The sequence below is a fragment of the Lynx rufus genome, unplaced genomic scaffold (genome assembly GCF_022079265.1).
Source record: "Lynx rufus isolate CCGP_SWC_20201006 ecotype Redwood Valley unplaced genomic scaffold, mLynRuf1.p SCAF_5, whole genome shotgun sequence".
Taxonomy (NCBI): domain Eukaryota; kingdom Metazoa; phylum Chordata; class Mammalia; order Carnivora; family Felidae; genus Lynx; species Lynx rufus.
In genome coordinates, this window is record NW_025814867.1 from 25,265,665 (window position 1) to 25,293,312 (window position 27,648).

Sequence of the window (27,648 nt, forward strand, 5' to 3'; positions counted from 1 at the left end):
TCTGGAAAAGCCCAAGGTTTCCGTTGGGCAGGGATGAAATATACATATGCTCTTTTCCCAGAATTAAAAAAAAAAAAAAAAAAAGGCAAGCTAATCATAATTATGAAAAGGAACCTGTTTCTAATAAGATAATTAGTGTCCTTACAAGTAAACCTGGCAGAGCTAGAAGCACATCTTTAAGCTGTTTGCCACCTGGAAAAACACCAGTCCTGATTCTTAAATGGATATTTATACTCTGAAATATTTTCCACAGAGTCATAAAACTCGTGAGAACTTTGTCCCATAAACAGGGTGATGTTTTAGCTTGAATCGTTCAGTTAAGACTCCAGCTCCTGTTTTCAAGCCTTTACCCCTCGGGGACATGGAAAGACTTTAACGGTCCTCAAGTTTGGGCTTCTGCTGAGTCTCCAGAGCTCCTCCTCTGGAACCTTTTATTAAGCCTTAGAAGGACCAGGTGTCTTCAGCTGGGGTGGCTGTGCCCTTGGGCCCTGGCAAGCAGAGGCACAGATAAAAGAGAAGCATAATGATGCTGATGGTCTCATAGCAGTTACTATGGGTTGGTGCTGGTCTGAGCAGTTCAAACACAGCAACTCATCTAATCCCCACAACTCAGTAAAGTAGATACCATTGTTATGCCTGTGATACGGCTGGCTGTGGAAACTGAGGCACAGAGTGGTTAAGTCATTGCCAAGGTTGCCAGCTAGTAAGTGGCAAGAAAGCGGTAGGAAGAAAGAAGGGTCAGGCTAGGGAAAATGGATGTGAGGAGGGGGTAAAAGAGGTGGCCGTGTTGGCAAGAGGTTCAGGCTCCCAGTGAGGCCTTGGGTGACCCTTGAGAAGGGAGGGGAGCTTCAGAGTCACCCTTAGGAAAGTAGCAGGGCCTGGACTGCCAGCCACCTGTGTGGCTGCGTCCAGGGGTGGGTCAGACAGCAGGGCAGACAGGCACACAGAAACGCCACCCGATGAGGCAAAAGCTAGAGTCTGTGTTGCCAGCAGATGGGAGAGGCCGGGAGGGGAATCTTTCTGCCGTTGGTGAGGAGTTGGGTAGGTACAGGAGTCCGAGGTAAGGGCAAGGTGGAGCTGGGTGCCCACCCTCTAAAGACCCACGCAGGAGCCTGATTTCTCACCAAGGGCCTCCAGGCCTGCAGAGTACCTGCTGCTATCACTGGCCATCGATGCTACGGCTGCCACCATCAGCTCTCCTTGCCTGCCCTGGTCTTCCCTGTGTCCCCTGGCTGGCCTTGTCGTTTGTTCCGCCCTTGCCCTATCCTTATTCCCACCTCCCTTTTCCCTCCCTTGGCCCTGTGCTGGCTCTCCTTCTCCTGCTCCCCTGGCCCTCCCCTCACCCTCTCCTAGCCCCACAGTCCTTACACCCCTGGCAGTATCATCTTTATCCATCCCACATTCAAATGTTTTCAGTTGGGGGTGCCTGGGTGGCTCATTCAGTTAAGTGTCTGACTCTTGATTTTGGCTCATGGTTTGTGAGCTCGAGCCCCACATTAGGCTCTGCACTGACAGCATGGAGCCTCCTTGGGATCCTCTTTCTCCTTCTCTCTCTGCCCCTCCCCTGCGCTCTCTCTCTCTCTCTCTCAAAAGAAATTGTAAAAAAAATGAAACATGTTTTCATTTGTTTCAAAAATGTCCTTGGCAGCAAGTGGTCTGATGGTCTGAACCAGAATCCAGTCCAGCATTATGCACTGCATATGGTGACCATATCCTCACTTCTCAAGTTTTACCTAAAAGAGTCCTTTTTTATAAGCCTCGCTCTTTGAAATAAACCCAGCCTCGTACACTGCTGAATGTCCTGCATTATTTGTCTGTGGTCGGTGCCTTGTGATGTCATTTACCTAATTTCTCTAGCCTCTGTATCCTGTACACTGGAATTTAGTTCTAAGGCCTTGATAAATTAAGCACTGCGACCACAGTACATTCTAGATGCTGTTGGGTTTTAAAGTTGCATCTCATCAGGAGACACATTATACCTACATGTTCCTCCATTCCTATCCTTTTGATAGATTGTCTTCCTTGAGACTGTCCCTGATACCCCAGCCACATATAAACCCAAATAACATTCAGTATTTATATCATCATTTTTGATGCCCAGCATAACCTAAATTACTTTATATTTGCAAAATACACAAGTTCAAAGTGTACCTGTTTGAAGTAGAATACACATAGAGCTACATTCACATAGAGACTACAAACCCTCGGTCAGGTTCTGCATCTGTACTTCTTAGCATCCCAGTGTTTGTACACCGTGTGCTGTATACAGAAGGTGACTAATGAAGGTTTCTGGATGACGCTCGGTAGTGCCGATGGCAATGAGGGGAAAAGCCGGTATTCGGGCGTGTATCACAGGAACCCGGGGAATTGAAGAGCTAGGTGTAGGCAGAATGGAAAGGAAGAGAGATGAGGCAATCCCAGGTGCTTCCAGCAGCCACTGCCTGGGAATGTTTGGCCTACTGATTACAGATATGGCCTCTGTTTCAGAGGAGCCACTTACTAATGTGGGGGTAGAGTTCCCTTATGCCATAGATGCATTTTCCCTTATATTCATAGCACATCTTCAAATGACCTTTTTATTGGAGTATAGCACATATCGAGAAAACTATGCACGTTATGAGGATATAGCCCAGAAGATTTTCACAAGGTGAGCACGTCTCTGTAACCAGCACCAGATCAAGAAACAGAATGTACCAGCCCCCTCAAAGCCCCCCTCATGCCCCTCATAGTCCCTGGTTCCCAGGGGATGACCATAGTCCCAACTTGAAACACCATAGATTAGTTGTAAACTTCATATGAATGGAGTATGTGAATGAACGCCCTTCTTGTGTTGGGCTTCTTTCACTCGTTGTATTTGTGAGATCCATCCACAGTTTTACATGTAGTTGCAGATCATTTCTTCTCATTGCTATATACTCTCCTTTAGGTCGATAGATACAACTACTCCGCTTCCAAGTGTGTTTTTTGTCCCATCTAGGAAAGCATGGCGTCTGCATAGATTTGGCCCCAAACTGAAGCCCTAAGGCCAGTCTCACTGTGACATCCCTGGGATGGCACCCAAAACACCAGACATGGAGGATGGTGTAGTGGTCAGGCTGGGAACCTGAGATGTTCATCGCCACCACTAGCTGGAGCCCCAGCGCCCAGCACACACTAGCACACACTGCTAGCTCAGTAAATACCTGTTAGTTACTGAAAGGGCACAGGCTTTGGAATCGAACAAATCATACTTTTGATCTCTTTTGCCCCTTGCATTCCCTTTGAACATGGACACGTGATTTAACTTCTGAGACCTCCATTTTCTCACCTACTAAGAGGGAATGATTAGCCTTGCAGATGTGGGGGAGGGATTCAGGGAGAAACTATGAACTGTGCCTGGGCATGTGCCTCACATCCAGCAAACACCCAATCAGAACGTTTCTTCCCCGTCTGGTTGGTTAAATGGCTCCGAACTTGCGGGTTCACCTTGCTGCAACTGAAGATGGGTTGTACCTCCTCTAGGTCACTCACCACTTCAAAGTTAGAATGCAGGAGTGAAGGCAGGCCAGCAGCAGCTGTGAATGCTCAGGAAGGAGAAGGCAGTAGACCTGCTCACTCTTCTGATAATATCAGTCAATTAGGCACGGTATGATCGGGGAGCAACATGGCACCATTAGCCAGGATTGGTTAAACGGCGATTACATTTATGGTGGGGTCATAGGTCATCGTGACAGCAGTCACATGTGCAGTTATGGTTATACAATCGGGACGTGCCATTCCTGGCACATACGGGGTGCTGTGAGCACCATGTAGCCTCTGATGGGGAGAAGGGGCTCTCAGAGACTCAAGGAAATCTGTTAGGCCAGCTACCTCAGTGGGGACGATTTAGTCCAATCTAGGTTGTTAAAAGGAGAACGGTGACATTTTCTTTTTTCATCTCGCGTAATTAGACCACATACGTTGACCACTTGTCATGGTGTGCACATTTCCAGCTGGACTTTGGGTAACAGCACCAAGGATAAGCCTGAAGCTTAGTTTGCTAGGTCTCAGAGGCTGCAGGGAAAGAACAGTTGCCCTCCCAGAATTTCCCTTTTGGAATAATGGGGCGAATCTCCTTTTCACACCTCCTTTTCATAAAATCATAAGCTTGGAATGTTAAGGTGGCCTTTTGCCAAAAGACTGGCATCAAATATTTATACAGTACTGGGGCAAATAGCTCTCTGTGCACAGTAGGGAAGCATCTTTACTTTAATAAAAAATGCAGTGATAATGGAGTGTTTTCCATAGATGTAGGGTGATTTAACCTTTTACATTGGGAGCCTTCACTGTAAGAAAGACCTATTTATACCCAGCTCAGTGCGCATCACAGCAAGGCTGAGCCAGGAAGGTAATGAGAAGATGCGGAGTGGACGAGGCCGTCAAAACAAGGGGTTCTTTAAGAGCCCAGCTGTCTGCTCTCCGTGGTTCATTGGCTTTTTTGCTGTTACAGATGATCAAATTTTGACAGCCATTCCGAACTTGCTTTGTAGTTAAGTAGGTGAATCAGCACTCCGGATTCAGAATAGCAGAGCAGTGGGCGGAGGGGCTAGAAGGCGGACGGTGGCTGAGGCAGCTGGTAAATAAGGACCTGGTTTATTCCTATTTCACACCCCAAGTCTGGCCATACATCTCCCCACTGACCACACAGCCCTCCTCCCAGGCCTGTGACCAGGGAGGAAGCAGAGAAAGCCAGGCAGTGGCTGGGATGGTCTGGATGGACTATGGTGTTTCATTCCCTCTTCTGGACCTCAGCTCCACTGCACGGTACTGTCGGCAGGCTAAATACCATCGTAATATTAATGCCAAATTGGGTACTCTATTACTTAAAGCAATGATAGGCACAATTTAAAGTCTTGGAGATTTTCCATTGAGATTTGTACGTAAAGACTTTGGAGATTGGAGATAACATGTTTTGGTAGGAGTCTTGTGGGGATTTGTGCTGTATTGGTCTAGTCCTGAGGGAATCATTGAATGTATTCTGGTCTCAAGCATCCCCAGGTCAGGACTTGGGAAAGCTTTACTCAAAGTGGTTCTATAGGGTATTCCTACTGTGGCAGGAGCTCCAGCTGGATCTTTGTTCTTCAGAACTTTAAAAGTGAGCTTTACTATGGTTCATCTTGTCCTGAGGCCCCAAATACCTACAATGTGGTTTAAAGAGAAGCCCTGTTCTTCGCTGGTTATCTCTGTAAAACGTTTCTTAGGAGGGCAGTGAACAAACACTTGGGGAAAGCTTTTTAGCAGAGCAGATGAGAGAGGCAACCTTAGTACTTTTGCTAAGGCTGTTTGATAACACACTCTCAGTTTAGGAAACAAATAAGAAACTGGAGCATGGTGTTGATGAACTTAGATTGATCTCACTTAAAATGGAGTATTATCTCGTCGTATTGGACAAGGCTGCTGTGCTCCAGGAATTAGTCTCACAGCTGTGAGTCATTGAGCTGGTCATGCCTCTCTATCATTCTGGAATAATCAAGAATATCCCCAGGCCAACCAAAGTACACCAGTCTCATATTTCTTAGGTTTAGGTTGTATTAGTCAGCTATTGCCACAGTACTGCTGTGTAACAAGCCACCCCAGAGTCATTGGCTAAAAACAGTACTATTCTCACACATTCGTGGGTTGGCTGGAGCAACTCCATGAGGCAGTTCTGCTGATCTCAGCTGGGCTCACTCTCAGGTCTGTGGGTCAGCTGATCTAAGCTGAGCTGCTCTTGGGCAGCTGGGGCATGTCCTCTCAAAGTGGTGGCAGAGATAGAAGAGGTTAAGTTTAACCACAAGGGCTTGCCAAGCCCTTGTTGCATCATACCTGCTAATATCCCATTGGCCAAACAAGTCACATGGATAAGCACCTAGTTGGCTGGTCGTCCCACCCATCATCTTAGTCTTGACTTTCTTCTCTCCTGATTCCACTGCTCTTGTGGTCCTTGGCTACCCCTCATTCACTGTGCATCCCTACTCCAGCCGTGTGTCCTCTACCTAACTCTCAAACCCTGAAGATCCAAAAGCCTTCCTTGCATGGTTAAGTACATATCTCTACTCAAAATGAGGAGACCCGTTTTGAAAAATACCCAACCACTGCCTCCACCTGCACTCTCTCCCCTTAGCCCACTTGATATTTCTATAGCATTTATCACCTCTAACATTATGTCACTGTCTCCCTCCCCACACTGCAAGGTAAGCTCCATGGGGCAGAGACTTCATATGTCTTGCTGCCTGAAAGATCTCCGATGACCACAGGAGTACCTGGCACAAAATAGATGCTAGGTAGGCATTGGAATGAATGAGTGAGCAGCTAGAAGTGTTTTCAGTATAAGCTTAAATGCTTCCAGGAACACAGTGCTCACTCTTCTGAGGTTTTACCTTCCATTTTTTAGACTACTCTAAGGAAGGTACTTTCTGCTTATATTTACTCACATTTTCTCCCCATAGTTCCTAAAACTTTTTGATTCTAGCTTTGCCTTCAAGAGCCATGTAGAGGAGAGAAAAAGAAAATTCATTTTCATCTGTGTTGTCTGTTTGTATGATGCTTGTGTTAACTCTTGCATTAATCTTGTAGAAAAGGATAAGAAAAAATTCAAATTATACCTAATCCCACCAATCATAAGTGCTGCTAGATTTTATGTATTTCCTTAAAGTTTGTCTAACCCTTCTTAACATAAAAAAAATTCACATACAGCTCATACCACAGGCTTGTATCCTGTTTTTTTTTCTTCTTTATAACATTGTCTCTAAGGAATGTTTCTGAATCATTACATTCCCATGATTTTTTTGTAGCCACATAGTATTTAATTATATGGAAGTCTCCTAACTTATTCGACTACTTTTCTATGGTTGAATATTTGAATTGTTGAGCATTTAGATTGTTTATGTTTTTTTTTTTTTAATTTTTTTTTTCAACGTTTATTTATTTTTGGGACAGAGAGAGACAGAGCATGAACGGGGGAGGGGCAGAGAGAGAGGGAGACACAGAATCGGAAACAGGCTCCAGGCTCCGAGCCATCAGCCCAGAGCCTGACGCGGGGCTCGAACTCACGGACCGCGAGATCGTGACCTGGCTGAAGTCGGACGCTTAACCGACTGCGCCACCCAGGCGCCCCTAGATTGTTTATGTTTTTAAGGAATTTATAAGTCATGCTGGTAGATAAATATTTGATGGCTTTAGTGGTTATTTCCTTAGAATAGACTGAACGAGGTAGAATTTCTGGGTCAAAGAATATGGACTTTTTTGTTTCAGGCTCTTTAGACCTTGTGAAATTGCTCTCCTAAAAGATTGTACAGTTAAAATTCCCTTAACCACCATAAGCTTTTTATACACGTATAAAGAATGTTAAGCTTAGCCATTTATTTATTTATTTTTGTTGTTGCAAACAATTTTCTCATTTAATGGCCTTTCAATTGTCTTTATGAGGTCTAGTGGAAGACAGAAGCTAAATATTTGTTAAGTGTTTACATCTGTCCGTCTTTTTCTTTGTGGCTTCTGGAAAATGCTGACAGTTCCTGAACTCCGATGTAATACAAAGGACTTTCTGAATTTATCTCCCTTTCTGTTAAAAAAAAAAAAATCATATTATTATGTGAATTATCCTTCTAAAATAAAAATAGTATATCACTAAAGATAGTTTTAATGTGAATTGCCATAACAAAATACCACAGGCTGGATAGCTTAAATAATAGACATTTATTTTCTCAGAGTTGAGGAGGCTAGATGTCGTCCGTGGTTAAGGTGCTGGCAAATTCAGTTTCTGCTTGAGGCCTCTTTTCCTAACCTGCAGACAGCCACCTTCTCTCTTCTTCATCTGGCATTGCCTCTGTACACGGGAGAGGGGAGGGGGGTCCCTCTGGTGTTTTCCTGGTAAGGACATCAGTCTTACCAGATTAGGACCCACCCTTATGACCTCATTTAACCTTAGTTAATCCCCTAAAGGCCCTACCTCCAAATACTGTCACTTTGGAAGTTCATGCTTCACGTGTGAATTTGGATGGGGGGAGGACACAATTCAGTACCTAATGGTGTGATTGATTTGTAGATTAGAATCTAGGCACCAGAAGTGATTCTGCGTACACATTCCCGTGTCACAGATGAAAGACCAAGTCCCTGAAAGGGGTCACGTCACTTTTCATGATAGAGCACGGATCCAAACCACCTGCTTCTCTGTCTAGTCCTCTTTCCCACAATCTCTTCTCTAAATGAATTTAGGGCATTTAAAAGCCATATTAAAAAAAGGAGGAGCGGCAGAAAACGCCTCCCTTAATGTCTTCTGCTGTGGCGGGGACTCTGTTGTAATTTTCTTTATACTCTCACTGCCTAAGACAATGAATCCTTCTTGAGTCCTGTTATATGTTTAACGTACGTTTATTGAATCATATAGAACTCAGAACCTGGCACACTGACCAGAGCAATGCCCAAGGAAACATTTTCAGTGGTAAATCATTTGGGAAAATTCCCCTTTCCCTCAAATTCTGCCTCTTGACAAGAGCTAAAGCGTCGTCTGTACAGCTGTCCACATCATGAGAACTTCCAAGAATCAGCGCATCTAGAGTGCATCCAACAAACTCAGATCTGCTGTGTTATATCTATCCCCCCCTTAAAAAAACCTTCCACCTAAATATAGTTTTCTTCTAAAAACTGTCTCTAAATGACTGTGTTTTACCCTGAATAAGTTCTCCCCAGTGCATCCTGACGTTGGAGCGTGAAAAAGAAGGTAAACGCGTGAAATCAAATGGTGATTGCTAACAATGAAATTTGGGCTCATAAAATCAAGGATATTATTCAGAACTGCGAGGTAAATTAGTCTCATTCATTCTGATGGGGCTAGACTCTATGGCTGTGTGTGCCTTCTTTAATTAACATGCTGAAAAGATGTTCTGATTGGGATTATTAATGAATGCAGTGAAAATTTTTGCTGCTTGTAAGGCTTCTGCCACAGACGGTTTACAGAACTCCCCCCGCCTCTTTTCTTTTTCCACAGATTCCTTACACAGCCTGACAGATGGAGTATTCATCTTTGAAGCTGTTTCCACAGAAGATAGCAAAACCATGCAGGGCTATGATGCTATTGTTGTCGAACAATGGACAGTCCTGGAAGTAAGTGTGAGATTGGCAGTGGTGCTTCCTTTGTTTGGACAATGATTGTTTTATCCGCTTGCTGGGTCTGACCGTGTCTGCTGTGGCTTTCCTCTGAAAGGCAGTTTGACCTGGGTAGACCTACAAGGCCCCTTTCAAATGCTTCTGTGCCCTCCAGTTGGGGCATGGGCCCCACTTTCCCTTTCTGTAGGAGAAATAGTGTGCGTGCTGGACCATTGGGTGGAAAGAGGTTCTTCTTTCATTCACTTGCATATCACTGGAAACTCCAAGTGACATACGTGAGGCCAACATACAGTCTGTGTCCCCCGGAATGAGAGCAACATGATTGTTGGCGTTAGACCTTATGCCTCCCTCTGCCAAGTATCTTTGGAAGAAATTGGTGCATACACACTCAATCTTTGACAAAAAGCCCATGAGGCAAGTACATGACTGCCCCTATTTCACAGATGAGGAAACTGAGGTTAGGTCCCTGGCCCAAGGTTACGCAATAAATGCTGAAGGATGTCCTTGAGAGATGTTGACCCTTGAAGCCACCAAACTGCTGTGGGCAGAGTAATTCCTTCAGCCACGTCCCACTGGGACATTCGAAGACCTGATTTCTTTCTGAGATTCGCCGGTGTGTACTTTGAGGGCGCTGTAGAAGGGTGGGCTTCTCAGACTCATCTCTTGTCCATCCAGCATCTTGGGTGTAAACGGGCAAGCTGTTTAAACATGCGGGACTGATTTCTGAAAGGATTTCTTGAGGAGGCCCTGGAAAAACACACGGTTAGCATTGCTCGGAGGGGCCTTGCCAAACCGGGCTCTCTGTGCCAGAGTAAGACAGATGTGGGTTCAGCTCTTTGTGAGGGGCACGGGGTGCCAGCACCCACCAGACAGTGGGTGCTTGCCACGTCTTTGTGCCCTCTGGCTGTGCCCTCTGCAGCCTGATGGCAGGCGATGCCCTCACCTAGTTGCTGGAGGGCGGTGGGCACCCCAGCGGTCTGTCCCCTGTCCTCTACGCTGGCAGCAGTTCTGAGCGGGCATGCCTGCATCTGGGCAGTGATGTGCAGTAACTGCTTGCCAGGAAGGGGACAGAGTACAATGGAAAACTGTACTAATCAATCAGAAATTGGAATTCCAAAAACACAGCATCCAGGGCCCAGTTAGATGAGGGGCCAGGAGCCCTAAAGGAAAGTAAGGAATCGGGTCATGACCTGGTTTGCCATCAGGCTCTGCCAGCTCCCCCTGCCTGACCTTGGTCTCATGTTTCCCCCCCCCACACACACACACACACCCCGCCTCGGGTCCCTAAACATCCTGAATTTAAGATGGGGCCATGCTGTTCATCCAGCCCACCTCATGTGGTCAGATGAAAGATGAAATAACAAGGGTGCCAATTGAGGATCTTAAGGACCCTATTAAAACAGCCCACAGGCTTTAACACTCAGTAACTCTGTTTGCTCTGTCACACTTAGCCTTCACAGCAAGCCACATGTGGCTGCACCAAAAACAGGTGCATGTATGGAAGTGATTGACGGGTCACGGGACGTATGCAACATCTCTTGCCATCAGCACATTAAAATGGCTGTTAAGGGAGGGCACCGCGGTTTTCTCAAGAAAGGTGGTTTGATGGCTTTGATCCAAAGTCTCAAAGTGTGGTCCTAGGACCAGCAGCATTGGTGTCACCTGGGAAGTTGCTATAAATGCAGATTGTTGGACCCCACCCCGGATGGACTGAATTAGAAACTCTGGGGATGGGCCTCAGCAATCCTTTTTCACAAGGGAGATCCTGATTCACGGTTTCAAGAGCCAGTGTCTAAAAGAACAGGATAGATGCCACTCTCACCAGATGTCTGTGGTTGTGTTAGTTGATGAAAGTTGTGATAGGAAAAGTACCCCAGTGGCTTGTCTTTCTTCAGCCTTTGAAATTAACTGTGACCTTGATGGGTAACTGGAGTGAATGCATCCTATCTAAAATGTTTGTGGGAGGAAGTTAAGGTTACAAACTAAAATAAGGACACGATTGTCTTTTTAATTAGAAGAGGTCAATTTTATGGGTTAAGAGGTTAGATCAGGAAAGATGAACATTTATTCAGAAAGCTTTCCTGGCTGTGCAGATTGGTTTCCATTAGGTTGATTTGTTAATTTTATTTCTTTCTCAGATGTTTGAACTTTTTTCTCTTGACCTCCTATTTTTGTGCATTAATCTATTTGGTGTTATTAGTGTTGGGTCATGTCGTCATTGTCCCTCGTCCCCTTCTCTCCCGCACGGACACACACACGTGCACACGCGCACGCACACACACACACACGCACACACACACACTTCAGGAATGCTGTGGCTTTTCTCCAGAGATCCTGGGAAATGGCATAGGGTTTTAAGACCCACAGTGGGCCCAGTGGTGTGCACCAGCTTGCGAAGCCGGTTCTGTGCCTCTCTTTCCAACTCCGTATTCAGTGACGGATTCAGTCATTAGTAGCTTGAAATTGTGTTTGTGGAAGTACCGCACCATGAAAACTGGCAAAGCCTAGAAATTAGGATTCCACCCTCCCACCCCCACCGCGGCTCAGAGAGCCAGTTGTAAGCATTTACCAGCACATCACTAGATAGGCCTTTATTCCATCACATGTTGACATTATGATAGGCAGGTGTGGCTGGCATCCAGTTGGGCAGAAACACATTTTCTTAATTTTCCTGATAGTGACAAGTGAATTAATGGTTTTGATGTAGGTGTTCAGCCAGTTCTCCCCCCGCACAAGTCTTCAGTCTCGCTCTTTTCTCTGGTGCCTTTGGAGCATTCCCAAATTCCCCACAGTGGAAACAGACCCCCGTCCATTTTAGCAGCGTCAGCTTCTGAATGCCATCTCTTGAGGACTAAAGGAGGGGAGATCTCTTCTGGACAGACTGTACCCCTGGGCATATGGGTTTCTCTTCCTCTTTGCGGCTGTATTGGCAGACTTTAGGTCAGCTCATAGGCCGCCTCCTTCAGGAAGCCCTTCAGACTCCTTCAGAGTGAAAGACTCTTCCTTTGTGTTTCCGTAATTCTCTGTGCATAAGTCTGTCAGCTCCTATTATGATCACTATGATTTCTTTATCCACTTACCTTCCTTACTGCGAGTTTCTCGACGTGGGCACGTTCATCTTTGTTCTCTAAGGCTTCCAGTAAATGCTTCCTGAATCGGGTTGCAGGCCTTTTGGTTCAGCGTTAGGTACACATACACTTCTCAGAATGCAGCATGAATCCCTCAAGAGCTTTTAAACACACAGGTATCCAGGCCCTCCTCACAGAGGTTCCTTTTCAAGCCCACTTTGGGAATCCCTGCCTTAGCAGAACCACATGGATACACTGTGCCCCAGCATGGCCCAGCAGTGTCCAGTCCAGGGCAGAGCCCACAGCTCAGCTCTTTGAAGAGGCTGTGTCAGAAGTCCCCCCTCCCCCCACTGACGGCCCCCCTTCTGCTGGCCCCTCCAGGTGTGTGGGCCTTTGTCCAGCAGCCTCACCTTTCACCCTTGAGACCCACCTGCTTCCTCTCTTCACCCTTTTGACCTCTGGGAAGGGTCTTTCCTGTTCAAGCCCTGGGCAGATCCCTCTTGGCTTGTGGTTGACCCTGCCTTTCTGGCAACCTCTCTCCTTCCAGGCCAGCCCATAAACTCCTGGGCTCTGGCCACAAAACACTGCCGACCAGCTTGTTCTCTTTGCTCGCAGTTGGGACTGCCCTGTTCCTTTTCTGCCCCCTGCGCACATTAGTATCCTCAGCTCGCAGTACACACATGCCATTCCAGTCGAGCCACATCTTCCAGGCTTCCCTGTCCCCATGTGCACGTGCACACGTAGACGCTTTCATGAGAAAACCTACCTAACTCTTCACAGCTCTGCAAACACCACAGCGTGTTGGAAAGAGAAGGTAGATTCTGGAGTCTGGTCTGGGAATGCATCCTGCCTGTCTTATTCCCAGCCGAGTGACTGAGTGTACCCCCTCTTTGTTTTTCCGTCTTTCAGCTGTATGAGTGGGAACACTGTCAGCCTCTCAAAGTTGAGAATTTAAAAAATGATATATTCGAAAGTTGTGAGTGTAGCTCTTGGCATATCGTAGGGAAATAGTACTTTCTTTTATTGGTCCCCTGGGGTCATCGGCTAGAAAGATCCTCTCCCGGTTGCCTTGCTCTTGCTCTGAAAGCACAGCAGAGGTTGGGCAAGGGAAAAGTGTGGAGCCAAACGCATTGCGTGTTTCTCAGTTGGAAACCTGTGGCAGTTTTGAGTAGTATGAAAGCCCGTCCGCCCAGCATCTGTCATGGGTATTTTGTTTACTTTCTTTGAGTTTACAATTTAGAGTGTGAGCAGAAAGGGTCCTTCTTGGAAAGAAAGGGGGAAACTACAGAGATGAATAGGTCATATGGATGAAAGACAGAGAGACAGGGACCCTCTTTTTTCATTCTGAGGTTGCATGTCCTTCAGCCTGGGAGCCCATCACTGCTTATGGACACCATCGGGTGCCCTTGAGGCCTTAGAGCCTTCTCTGTCTTCACCCCTCTCATTGGAGTGAGCCTTCCGGTTCATCAGCACCCCTTGTGAAATTTGCTGCCAGAACTGACCATGCGATAACAGTAAAAACTCTTTTAGCTGATGCAGTTGGTATGGTGGTTAGAGAGTTAACTGAAAAGCCAATTAAAAAGAACCAAAGAAAATCATATTCATACCCCCACACATTTTATTTTAATGTAAAATATATAAATACGCATCCATTTGCCCATCTTTTAGAGTTTGAGGTCTGCTGATTGGAATTTCACTTCACCTTTCTTGTGTAAACCACACCCAAGGTGTTGCTATACCAGTGTCCTGGGGCAGTGTCTTGAAAGTCTAGGAAAGGGATCTCACTGCCGAATCCTTGATTTCATGATTTTTTTTCTTACTCTTTTCCAGCCCCCACCACTTCTAAGTCAGCCACAGTTGTTATTTTTAGGCAACTGCACTTTGTCAAATCTCTTCAAAGCATTCTACTTAGTTTTCCCAGAAACAACTTCTTTTGCCTTTACCATCAGTTTAAATAATGTAAATGAAGACACATAGTGATGACAGTGGGTCTAACTGACCTACGCAGGTCTGGGAGCCTGTGGGACTCAGCCTGATGTGCTCGGTGGCTGGGATCAGGGGGCCGTGAGCAAGCTGGAGAGGAGCCTGCCACCTGTGAGCACTTGGTCCTCTGACAGCTGGACTTGGGCTTTGCTCATCCAGCAGGTGGTTGGATCAACTTTGGGGCAGCCATGACAGATTGCATCATGTAAGGTGGCACATAGTCAGTTCTCCCCATCCGCTCCCTGTGTATTCAATCTGTTATTGAACCGACTCCCAGTTCATCTCATCCTATTAGTTTCTGCCCATTCTTCCAGCCTATGGAGACATTTTTGATCATGGTTATATCATCCTGCATTTTTGGAGAATCATCTCAGCTTTGGCTTCTCTGAAGGTTTCATTTGTAGGATGGCTCCTTTCCAGTCCAATGTCAAACACACTAGATGGAGGACATGGTCCTTTGGCATGTTTGGGGGGTTTTTCCTCTAGTCTCTAACCCGACGCCAAACCCTTTTGCCAGAAGTTTCAGATGGCCCTATTGTTCCACCTAACATGTCACCATTTTATCCCTGAAAGAATCACGAGAGGCTCGCTGAGATGCATTTCTGTAACTGACATCCACTCTGGGGTATGCCTCCACCCCTCCGGTCCCCTAACCCTGGGGACACACAGGCCCCACTCGTTCTGCACTAACTTCTGTATTCTGTAGACTTCTGGGGATCCATCTTTTGTTTCTAGGGGCTCCCAGCCATCTCTTGAACAATCCACACAGGATTTGTAAGGGAATAACATCAATTTCTGTGGTATCTACAATCCACCACCTTCTGCTGTGACAAGGGAGCCAATATTTATTCTTATTAAACCATCTGACATTTCTTTCATTGCCACGGTTTCTCTAGAATAATGATTTTGGTTCTGAGATCATAGCCTTGAGTGCCAAAGATAGTAGTTCTCTGTCTTTTTCCTGTGATTCAAAAGATTTTCCCATGAGTGACCACTGCCTTGAATGACCTTGACTGCAGACACATCCCCTTCTCCTACCAGGCTGTAACTCCACCCCTTTTCCAACCCAGAGCAAATCAAGGCACAGAGGAGGCCCGCAAGGTGTTCAGGGCAACGCTGAGTCTGTTCTAGCAGCTCTGGGTGCTCTCACTTGGTCAGATTCCTCGCGTCCCACTCGGTTTTGATAGTGACACATCAGTGCACTAAGTGGTATGACTGAGCATCTTTTCCCTAAAATGTAATGTATATATACTTGATGAATTTTAAATTCATCGTTTAATGGGGAAAAACTGAGAGCTTTCCCCCTAAGGTCAGGAACAAGACAGGGATGTCCACTCTCGTGCCACTGTTATTCAACATAGTATTGGAAGTCTTAGCCTCTGCAATCAGACAACACAAAGAAATAAAAGGCATCCAAATCAGCCAGGAGGAGGTCAAACTCTCACTGCTCGCAGATGACATGATACTCTGTATGGAAAACCCTAAAGATTCCACCAAAAAACTGCTAGAACTGATTCGTGAATTCAGCAAAGTTGCAGGATATAAAATCAATGCACAGAAATCAGTTGCATTCCTACACACCAACAATGAAGCAACAGAAAGAGAAATCAAGGAATCGATCCCATTTACACTTGCACCAAAAACCATAAAATACCTAAGAATAAATCTAACCAAAGAGGTGAAAAATCTATACACTGAAAACTATAAAAAGCTTATGAAAGAAATTGAAGAAGACACAAAAAAATGGAAAAAGATTCCATGCTCCTGGATAGGAAGAAGAAATACTGTTAAAATGTCAATACTACCCAGAGCAATCTACATATTCAATGCTATCCCTATCAAAGTAACATCAGCATTCTTCAGAGCTAGAATAAATAATCCTAAAGTTTGTATGGAACCAGAAAAGAACCCGAATAGCCAAAGCAATCTTGAAAAAGAAAACCAGAGCAGGAGGCATCACAATCCCAGACTTCAAGCTATACTACAAGGCTGTAGTCATCAAGACAGTATGGTACTGGCACAAGAACAGACACTCAGATCAATGGAACAGAATAGAGAACCCAGAAATGGACCCACAAACATATGGCCAACTAACCTTTGACAAAGCAGGAGAGAACATCCAGTGGAATAAAGACAGTCTCGTCAGCAAGTTGTGCCGGGAAAACTGGACAGCAACATGCAGAAGAAGGAACCTGGACCACTTTCTTACACCATACACAAAAATAAACTCAAAATGCATGAACGACCTAAATGTAATTCAGGAAGCCATCACACTCCTCGAGGAGAAAGCAGGCAAAAACCTCTTTGATCTTAGCCACAGCAACTTCTTACTCCACACGTCTCCAGAGGCAAGGGAAACAAAAGCAAAAATGAACTGTTGGGACCTCATCAAAATAAATTCATCATTTAAAAGCTTGAGGGTTTGCTTTAGAAAGCAGGTTGCTAATCTCTATTTAAAATGTTAGAGGCTCCTGGGTGCCTCAGTCAATTGATCGTCCAACTCTTGGTTTTGGCTCAGGTCATGATCCAACCCCAAGTTGGGCTCAGCACTGAGCGTGAAGCCTGCTTAAGATAGATTCTCTCTCTCTCTCTCCCTCTCTCTCTCTCTCTCCCCCCCCCTCCCTCCCCCTCCCCCGCTCATGCTCGCTCTCTCTCTCTAAAGTAAAAACAGTAACAATAAATAATTTAAAATAATAAATGAATAAATAATGAAAGATGTTAAAAATGGGGGCACCTGGGTGGCTCCATCGGTTGAGTGGCCAACTTTGGCTCAGGTCATGATCTCACAGTTTGTGGGTTCGAGCCTCACATCAGGCTCTGTGCTGACAGCTCAGAGCCTGGAGCCTGCTTCAGATTTTGTGTCTCCCTCTTTCTCTGTCCCTGCCCTGCTCATGCTCTGTCTGTCTGTCTCTCTCTCTCAAAAATAAATAAACATTAAAAAAAATTTTAATGTTAAAACTGTTAAATACCCACTCCTACCCATGACTAAGCAAGCCCGTACCTCACAGCCACTTCTTGCAGAGAAACACATGCATTTGTTCACAAGAAGGCACACACAAGGACATTATTTCAGCATGATTAGTACTAGAAAAAAGGAAGCTGCATACATGCCCATCAGTAGGAGAATGATTAAATAAAAGATGGTACATCCTTATTATGGATGCAGTCATTCTGTATAAACTGGCAGGGAAGGAACACCAGGAAATGTTAAGTGAAAAAACAAGCTGCAGAATGATGCTGTAATGGGTCATTTTATGTGTCACCCTGGCTAGGCTATGGTGCCCAGTTGTTTGGTCAAGCACCAGTTTGATGTTGTAGTGGAGGGAGTTTTTAGATATGATTAACATTCAAATTTGCAGACTTCAAGTAAAGCAGATTGCTAATCCTTCATGATGTGGGTGGGCCTCGTCCAATCAGTTGAGGGCCTTAAAAATACGCCTTTCCTGCAGACTTCGGAAAAGAAAGTAAAATGGAAAATAGGCAGGAAGTAAAATAGAAACAGGAAGTAAAATGAGGGTTGAATAATTCCACTTTCTTGGAAAGTGTACAACTTCTTGCTTTGAACATAGTTTAAAAAGGTGTCTGTGTATATGTGTACCTAGTCATATACACGCAATCTCATTCTGGGCTTAACTTTCATTCTTTTTTGGAGTTTGCCTCACTTTAGTCACCATCCCTGGAGGGTCAGGTACCTCCATTCTGTCCTTGTAAATCCACACTCATCAACCTGTGCAAGACATTGATTTCCTTAGGTGCCTGCAACTTTTCTTCCAGAGCGACACTTCCACCAGGAGTCAACTTCTCTTCGGGTGTTTCTTGCCACGGGGCTGGACTGAACTTTCCCCTGAACTTTTAACATTCCTTTTCTTCTTGTCCCTGGAGAGGGTCTCTAGTGCTCCTTGGCTATTAGGAATTTGGCAGAGGACAGCTTAGTTTGTATGGTCTGTGTTCCGCCAGATAAGTCACTCCTCTTCCCCAAATGATGGAGATCATATTTAAAAACAGTGACCCCAAGAGGTGCCTGGGTGGCTCAGTCTGTTAAGCGTCTTGACTTTGGCTCAGGTCATGATCTCATGGTTTGTGAGTTCAAACCCCGCGTCAAGCTCTGTGCTGACAGCTCAGAGCCTGGAGCCTGCTTTGGATTCTGTGACTCCCTCTCTTTCTGGTTCTCCCCTGCTGGTGCTCGCTCTCTCTCTCTCTCAAAAATAATAAATTAACATTAAAAAAATTTTTTAAAAAACAGTGACCCCAAAAAGCCTTTATCGGGTCACTGAGTCCTGACTTCTGAGTCTTTGGCCCTGTGCTCGGTTAGTGGGGCCCTGGGTGGCTGGCTGTCCCTGTTTCGTCTTTTTCGGGCAGAATTTTCCCTCTGTCTCCTTCTGGACAGCAGCTTCTTGACTTGGGGGTCATGAAATGTCACGTGGATTGTGGCATTGCCAAGAAGAGATAGACGATGGGCTTTTGGGTGGAAATCGGCCCTCCAGCTTTCCCATGGGATGGCTGGCAGTTGGTGGAAGAGGATTAGTGGATGCGAGACAGAGAACTCCCAGGGAATTGGGAAGCCCCAGAGGGTCAGAGAGAGGGACTGGGACAAGAGTGCCGCCCTGGGACGAAAACGTAAAGGGGTGTTCGCTGAGGCCCCTACCTGCAAGGAGCATCCAGGAGGGAAGAAGACTTCCTGCAGAATAAGTAGCAAGGTACTCAGTGCTGGATGGCATCCTGATGACCGGAAGTGCTCTGGGGGAAAGTAGAGACTGACCAAGGCCCACTGGACACCGTGGGCTCCCAACGGGCTCCGACAGGGTGTGGATGAGCCAAGGGGGTTGGGAAAGGGGCTTCCTGCCGGTGGGAAGTGCCACGAGCGGAGGCAGGCCAGAAGGGAAGGCACATCTGTACGTTTTAGTTTCACAATTAGAACATTAGTGGCTAATGTCAGAGTTTTTCTAGATCCTCGGATCCCCCATTTTAAAAAAAATATTCAGTTTTGGGAGAGCGTGAGTGGGGGAGGGACAGAGAGAGTGGAACAGAGGATCCAAAGCAGTCTGCGCTGACTGGCTGACAGCAGTGAGCCCGCTGTGGGGCTCAAATTCACGAACCTCTAGATCATGACCTGAGGCGAAGTCGGGTGCTCGACCGACTGAGCCACCCAGGTGCCCCTCCTTGGATCCCTTTTTATCAATGTGCTTTCACTTCTAGAAGCCAGCACCTGTGTCTTTGCTGACACCTGCACCTGGGCCTCCGGAGCCTGCTTTGTTGCTCTTGGCAAGCTGAGCAGGGAAATACCTGGATGTTTAGGTGCCCCTGGGGTAGCTCTTACCTGTGACTGAGGAGGGTGGGTGTATGAAAGGCAAGAGTGAGGCGAACTCCAAAAATGAACGAAGGTTAAGCCCAGAATGAGATTGGGTGTACGTGACTACACACACACACACACACACACACACACACCTTTTTAAACTATGTGTAAAGCAAGAAGTTGTACATTTTCCAAGAAAGTGGAATTATTCAACCCTCCTTTTGCTTCCTTTTCTACAAGCAGAAAACAAGTATATCTAAAGCGGAACAGAAGAAAGGACATGGTGATACATGACTAGTTATCTTTTTTTTTAAGTTGATTTATTTATTTTGAGGGAGAGAGCACGTGCATGTGGGTGGGGGAGGGGCAGAGAGAGCGGGAGAGAGCAAGCATGTGCAAGCAGGGGAGGAGCTGAGAGAGAAAGGGAGAGAGAGAATCCTAAGCAGACTCTGTGCTGTCAGTGCAGAGCCCGACATGGCGCTCAATCCCACGAACCATGAGATTATGACCTGAACCGAAACCAAGAGTTGGACACTTAACTGACTGAGCCACCCAGTGCCCCTAGTTATCTTTTAAATGTAAGTTTTTAATTACCCAAGTAAAATGAAGATTTCTCTCTATTAAAATGAAGACGTTACAGATAAAGCTACCTCCCACTCTTCCATTCCAAGGCACGTGTAACCATTGTCAGTAGAGGTGTGGACCTCTGAGTACAGCTTACCCCCCAGAGCCTCCCTCGGGCTGAGGCTAAGCCTCAGGGGATGTTGCATAAACCTGTGTCCTCACTCGGGTTCAGCCTGTTGTTCGCCTCCCCCCACCCCCTCACCGCCTTATAATAAGCTACTTGGGCGTAAATCCTCCTCTCAGGGACTGTTTCTGGGGAAACTGGCCTAAGATAGAATATGTCTTTTACAAAAATTTCATGTGATAATGTGAATTATGTTGCAAATTGAGACAAATTGTTGTGGGTTTTATAATAATTTTAAAGAAAACTCTTATGGTCCAAAAGTGTATATATTTAAAAACTGAATCTTCCTCCCACCCACCGGCCCTCCATGCTCTCTCCAAGAGGGAGCTCTTCCCAGAGATAAACAGAGTTGGGTGACACACGCAGACACATGTGCGAGTAGGCTGAACAGGTGCTCTCCAAAAGTAAGCCCTGGAACTTGTAAATGTTACCTTATTTGGAAAAAGGATTTTTGCAGATATAATTAAAGATAAGCATCTTGGGGCGCCTGGGTGGCTCAGTCGGTTGAGCGTCCATCTTCGGCTCAGGTCACGATCTCACAGCTGGTGAGTCTGAGCCCCACGTCGGCTTCTGTGCTGACAGCTCAGAGCCTGGAGCCTGCTTCGGATTCTGTGTCTCCCACTCTCTCTGCCCCTTCCCCGCTCATGCTCTGTCTCTCTATGTCTCTCAAAAATGAATAAACATTAAAAAAAAATTTTATAAAGATAAGCATCTCGAGATGGGGAGATCATCCTGGATTATGTGGATGGGTCCTAAAAACATTCACGTATATCCTTCTGAGAAGGAGGCAGAGGGAGATTTTACACACAGAGAGAAGACGTGAAGGCAGAGTTGAGAGAGATTTGGAAATGCTGGCCTTGAAGACTGGAGAGATGCAGCTACCAGCCAAGGGACGCTGGCAGCCACAGCTGCTGAAGAAATGGGTTTTCCCCTAGAGCCTCCAGAGGGAGCATGGCCCTGCTTTCACCTTGAGTTTGGCACAGTTGTACTGACTTTGGACTTCTGACCTCCAGAACTGCGAGAGAATGAATAGCTACTATTGTAAGCCACCACATTTGCGGTCCCTTTTACAGCAGCCCTGGAAACAGGTACAACATACATAGACCTAACCGCAAGGGAGGCCTGTGGCATGTTCTTGACAGCATGTCTGCTTGGGAAGAGCGTCTGCGGAGAACTCTGCCATCCAGGCAAGAGCCCGGGTTTGCAGTAGGTTGAAGGAGGCTACAGTAGGGATCTCATCAGAGAGCCAGGAGTCCAGAGTTGGCCCTGAAACAGTGTGTTGTTGGGAAAGATGGACTAGAATGGGGGAAAGGTAGACAGACATTTGGAGGAGAGGTTCCAACGTGAGAGAATACGGGTGGTGGCCATGGTGTCAGTTAGGATGCTTTCCATGTCAACAGCAGGACATATGAATAGAAATGACTTACAGTAGGGATTTTTCTTCTCATGTCACCAAGCAGGAAGTCTGGAGGAAAATCGGGGGTTGCAGAGTCAGCTTTTTCAATGGCTTAAGGACATCACAGAGGACCCAGGTGCTGTCATCTTTCTGCATTCTGGTCCTCACCCTGCCTGCCAGGTCTCTCTTTGGAATGCTAGGCCCAAAGTGGCTGCAGCAGCTCCACGCATCTCATGTGAACGTCATAAGAGCTGGGAAGAACTGGGCATTTCCTGCCACATGCCCTTTTTTTTATTAGAAAGTAAAACTGTTCCCAGAAACTCTCCAGTAGAGTTTTCTTGGGTGCCCTTAGCTGGGACGTGGGTCACAGACCCACATCATTGCCAAGAATCATGGTTAGCTGGAGCTGGAGAGTGTTACCTAGGAAAGGGAACCTGGGCTAACAAGTAACTGTTTTGGCACCAACAGTGTCTGCCACTGAGTGGGAATAGAAAGGCAAAGGATGCTCCTAGAAACATTTTAAAGAAAACTAGACTTGGTGACAGCTTGGATAGCAGGAAGGTGAAAAGGAAGAATTTGATGTTTTTCTTCCAAAAACTCAATAGTCTTATTCTCTCAGACACCCATATTTCATTTCTTGTACAAAATTTAGCTCTACAAGTTAAGCTAGACCTTTTAAAACATTTATTCAACAAATAAATATTGAGTTCCTACTGTGTGTCAGCCATTGTGAAAACATGATGAATGGAGGGAATTTGGGCAGGAAGGATTGATGTCTTTAACTAGAAGGAAGGAGCGCGGTCATTAAAAATGAATTCCCACCCCCTGGCCTTTGCATGCCCATAAATAATTTCTCTTCACTGTCACACGTCCTGAGGGTAGTGAAATGTGCTAAATCACCAGGACCCTTTTAGAGCTGGAGACAGGGGAGAGGCAAGTGTGCATTCTGGCAAAGACCACAGGATGGGGTGAATTTAGAACTTTGCTGCAGAGAAAGAGAAAGGTGAAAGAGGTCAGCACGTTTTCAGAATCTTGTAACAAATGCATTTTTGAAAAAACAGTATGCTTAAGGGGCACCTGGGTGGCTCAGTCAGTTAAGCGTCTGACTTTGGCTTAGGTCATGATCTCGCGGTATGAGAGTTCCAGCCCCACATCGGGTTCTGTGCTGACAGCTCAGAGCCTGGAGCTTGCTTCGGATTCTGTGTCTCCCTCTCTCTCTGACCCTCCCCCGCTCATGCTCTGTCTCTCTCCCCCTCTGTCAAAAATAAATAAACATTAAAAAAAACTTTTTTTAAAAAAACAACAAAAACAGTATGCTTAAAACCTCCAGTGTATGCCACAGAATGACAAGAAAGAGGCAATCCTCAATGTGATAAAATAGGCTTGATCTTTAGGTTTCTTGGATGTTTGAGATTAGAAGGGTAGAAGATAATTCTATGAGAATGTTAAGCACATGCACAGACAATTACCGTGGGTCAGACAATTCTGTGGGTCAGAATCCAGGTGGGCTAAACTGCTAGGGTCACAGGAAGCTGAAACCAGATGTTAGCAGGGCCATGTTACTTATTGGGGCCTCTAAGGCAGGAATCTGCCCACCCCCCCAAGCTCATCCAGGTTGTTGGCCAAATTCAGTTCCTTGCGGTTGTAGGACTAAGGTCTTTGCTTCCTTGCTGGCTGCCAGCCAAGGGCTGGTCTTTGCTCCTGGGGACTGTCACATTCCTTCTCGTGCTTTCCATGTGGCCCCCCAATAAGAACTTTTTAGATGCATAGACAGTCTTCAGGCTACAGATGAGGACAGGGAAAATGGTTCTCCAAGAAGAATTTAGTATATTAAATCAGTGAGTATAGAGGGCTGGGGGGTGTTCTTGTAGTTAAGTGATCATTCATTGCCACTTCTTGTAATTTGTCCTTTTGAAATTCACTTGGCCAAGTATTTTAATACAACTAAATAAAAAGGAAGGGTCTATGGGTGGAGTGTGACTGGTTGAGAGGCTATACTCAACAAAGGTGTGCTTTAATTCAAGGAAGATCTTTCCTTGTGTGCCCTGTGACGCCATCCTGTGCTTTGTCCTCTTTTGCGGCTTTTTCAATGGTTTGTGTAGAGATTTACAAGGTGGTGGGCCTATGGAGAGAGACCCAAAGCTGGGAAGTCCCAGGGTATACCAGGTGGCCATGAGTAGCTAAAGAATAAAGAACATGGATGCTCTTGGGTTCTCCAAAAACATTCTGGCTGGGCATGGGAGAAAGAGGATAAAGGGGGTGTCTGAGAGTGGGGTGTGGGGAAGATTCTGGACAACGCACCCACACCAGTGTCAACAAGAGCTGCTTTTTCTGACTGTTTTTACACGTTGAGTGTCTAAATTAGATTATAGTTGGTGTTTGTGGAAAGTGCCCCATTACTTTAAAAAAAAGGAAAAAACAAAACAAAACAAGAAACCTTGAAAATTACTTACCTAATCCTGCTTCTTTCTGGAGTAGGTTTCCCTGACTCCTTAATTCCCTTCTAATCTCATTATCTCTTAATTTATCACTGTTGGATCAGACCATCCCAATAAAATGTAAAAGAGATACATTTAAGTATAAAAAACATCAGTTGCATTTAAGTTCAAAAAAATAATATAGAAGGGAGAATACCTGATTTGACAGCAATTCTAATGAAAAGGAATTTAATACAGCTCAACAGTATACCTCCTACTCCCCTCCAAATTCTATGACAAATGCTATAAGCTATGACAAAGTGGTATTTACCAGATCATAACTGTGATCTTTGTCCCCTCATTTTGTTCTCTCCTTTCCTCTGCTGAATCCCTTCCCCATCCCAAGTCTTCACCCTGGGGATCCTCACCTTTCCTGACCCAGCTCTTTGTAGAATCATCTTCCCTTCCTTTTGGCATTTAATATGTTCCATCTTACTTTAGAGTTATTTAATTTTTTTAAACTTTATTTATTTATTTTGAGAGCAGAGAAAGCACGCACATGTGAGCAAGCATGAGCAGGGGAGGGCCAGAAAGAGAGGGAGAAAGAATCCCAATCAAGCTCCATGTCAACAGCATGAGGCTCAAACCCACAAACCATGATACCATGACCTGGGCCAAAATCAAGAGTCAGATGCTTAACCGATTGAGCCACCCAGGTACCCCTAGAGTTATTTAATTTTTAAAATTTTAAAATTTTTAAAATTGCACACACTCCATGACTCAAGGACTAGCTGTTCTTGATATCCATGTTCCCTGGTCCCAAATTAATTTCTCTCGTTTTACAAATTTTCCACAAACATTGGTTGAATGAACACAGAACTTCCGGTTGCTGCTATTTAACAAGAGGTAACTGGCCATATTTACGAACATGCCCACAGGAAGTACCTGTCTTTCTGCTCTTCTGATGCTGGCTGGTGCTGGCTGACTTAGAGCCCTGTGTCCCACCACACCCACCGTATTTGATGAGAAACACAGACAGACTGTAGGGGGCACAGAAGAAAGGCCTAGGGATGGAGACATATGCATATCTATCTTGAAAGAGGAAAAAAAAAAAACGGGCAATCAGGTAGCCGACTCCCTATCTTTGAAAGGCTGACCTGTCATAAAGGAGGTAGACTCTGTTTTCCTTGATTGCAAGGGAGTAACTCGATCCCTTTGAAGAACCCCTGTGGAGCTGTTGGGCAGTGGAGGTGGCTGGGCCCTGGGGCTGTCAACAACCAAGTGCCAGTGTGATTCAGATGTTCAGCCAGTAAGTGAGCCTCCTCCCTTCAGCAGGAAGCACTACAGCAGTGGTTCCAGATCACATTGACCCTCACGATCACCTGGGGACTTAAAAATACACATTCCCAGGCATCACCCCTGGAGATTCAGTGCCAGTAGGTCTGGAGGTGGAAATGAGGGATCCACATGTGAAACATTCCACCGGCCCAAGAGCCACAGGACTGGAGGACTCCCCTGATCCCTTCCAGATTCAACGAGCTGGGATGCTTGGTTGGCCCGTTGCTTTTTTTTTTTTTTTTTTTTTTTTCAACGTTTATTTATTTTTGGGACAGAGAGAGACAGAGCATGAACGGGGGAGGGGTAGAGAGAGAGGGAGACACAGAATCGGAAACAGGCTCCAGGCTCTGAGCTGTCAGCACAGAGCCCGACGCGGGGCTCGAACTCACGGACCGCGAGATCGTGACCTGGCTGAAGTCGGACGCTTAACCGACTGCGCCACCCAGGCGCCCCTGGCCCGTTGCTTTTAAGTTAGTGGCCTCTTTGAGGCAGAATTCTTTTTTTTTTTAATATTTTTTTTCAATGGGTATTTATTTTTGAGAGAGACAGAGACAGCTTGAGTGGGGGAGGGGCAGAGAGAGAGGGAGACACAGAATCCAAAGCAGGCTCCAGGCTCTGAGCTGTCAGCACAGAGCCCGACGCGGGGCTCGAACCCACGGACAGTGAGATCATGACCTGAGCCGTAGTGGGACGCACAACCGACTGAGCCACCCAGGCGCCCCGAGGCAGAATTCTTAACATCCTCTTCAGCTGAGGTAGAAGGGGATGTCTGTCTGCTTACATCACTTGACAAATTAGATTAAGAAGGTTCGGGAGATAGTCTAATGAAGCCAAAAGGCCTGTTCGTTTTACAAAAGTGATGCATGGACAGTTCCTCAAAATGTCAATAGTTAATAGTTGCCATGTGACCTGCAGTACGGCTCCTAGACACGTATCCAAGAGAAATGTAAACACATATCTACATAAAAACCTATACACGGGGCACCCAGGTGGCTCATTGGTTGCACGTCTGACTCCTGTTCTCAGCTAGGGTTCAAGCCCCACATTGTTCTTCATGCTGGGTGTGAAACCTACTTAAAACAAAACGAAACCTATATATATGGCTCTTCGCAGCAGCATTATTCATAATATCCAAAAGGTGGAGACAATCCAGATTTCCAGCAAGTGATGAAAAAATAAGCAAAACGTGACATATCCGTATAATGGAATATTGTTTGGCAATAAAAAGGAAAGAAGTACTGATCCATGCTGTGGCATGGATGAACCTTGAAAACATTATGCTGAGTGAAAGAAGCCAGACACAGAAGGCCACGTTTTATGATTCCATTTACATGAAATGTCCAGATTAGGTAAATCCGTAGAAACAGAAATTAGATCGGAGGCTTCCTTGAGGTGAGAGGAAGGAGAGTGGTTGCTCATGGGTACAAGAATTTGGGGGGAGTGATGAAGATGTTCTAAATTCAGACTGTGGTGGTGGTTGCACATCTCTGAATATGTTAAATACCATTGAGTCGAAGACTTTAAATGAGTGAATATTTAGATATTTCAATTACATCTCAGTAAAGATGTTTTCAAAAAGTGGTGCTTGTAATTGAAGACCGGTTAGAAAATACAAATAAGGAAAAAGCAAAAACCCTCCTCTCCTCATCACTGAGAAAAGAGCCACATCACAACGTAACATCTTGGTATATTTTCTTCTCATAGATATTCTGTCTATATTTTCATATTTGGGATCATACTTTTCATACTGTTTCTACTTCATCAATTTAAATGGCTGAAAAGTATTTCAGTTTATGAACAATCATATTTTAATGTACTTCATTAGTTATCCATTGGTGGATTTTAGATGGTTTCCATTTTCTTGTGCTTGTAAACCAGGAATATTCTTCAGCTTTATCATTATACTTCATATCACTTTTTGATTTAAAGGCCCATACTTTTTAAGCTAGCCAATTTTTATTTTTATCACACTGGAATAAATTTTACCTTTTTCAAAGTTTATTTATTTTGAGAAAGAGAGAGAGCGAGCATGTGTATGTGAGCAGGCAAGGGGCAGAGAGAGAGAGAGAGTGAGAGAGAGAATCCCAAGCAGGCTCTGTGCTGTCAGCACAAAGCCCGATGTGGGGCTCAAACTCCCAAACCATGACATCGTGGGCCGAGCTGAAATCAAGAGTTGCTTAACCCACTGAGCCACCCAGGCACCCGGAAACAAATTTTACATTTGATTTTACCTTGAAAGTTCTTGACAGTGTTCAGAAGGGGGCATTGGGCAAGAAGGTGAAGTTCAGGGTTCATCACAG

The 27,648-nt window shown here is 45.5% G+C and overlaps 1 protein-coding gene across 2 annotated transcripts in view; it reads left to right on the forward strand.

Moving 5' to 3' along the window:
- Positions 1-27,648, forward strand: part of RFTN1 (raftlin, lipid raft linker 1) — a 209,530-nt gene that overhangs the window by 155,828 nt on the left and 26,054 nt on the right. For both annotated transcript variants that reach the window (XM_047098825.1, XM_047098824.1), the window contains exon 7: positions 8,987-9,102. In XM_047098825.1, the coding sequence (XP_046954781.1) occupies positions 8,987-9,102 (116 nt within the window). The remainder of the gene's footprint in view (positions 1-8,986; positions 9,103-27,648) is intronic.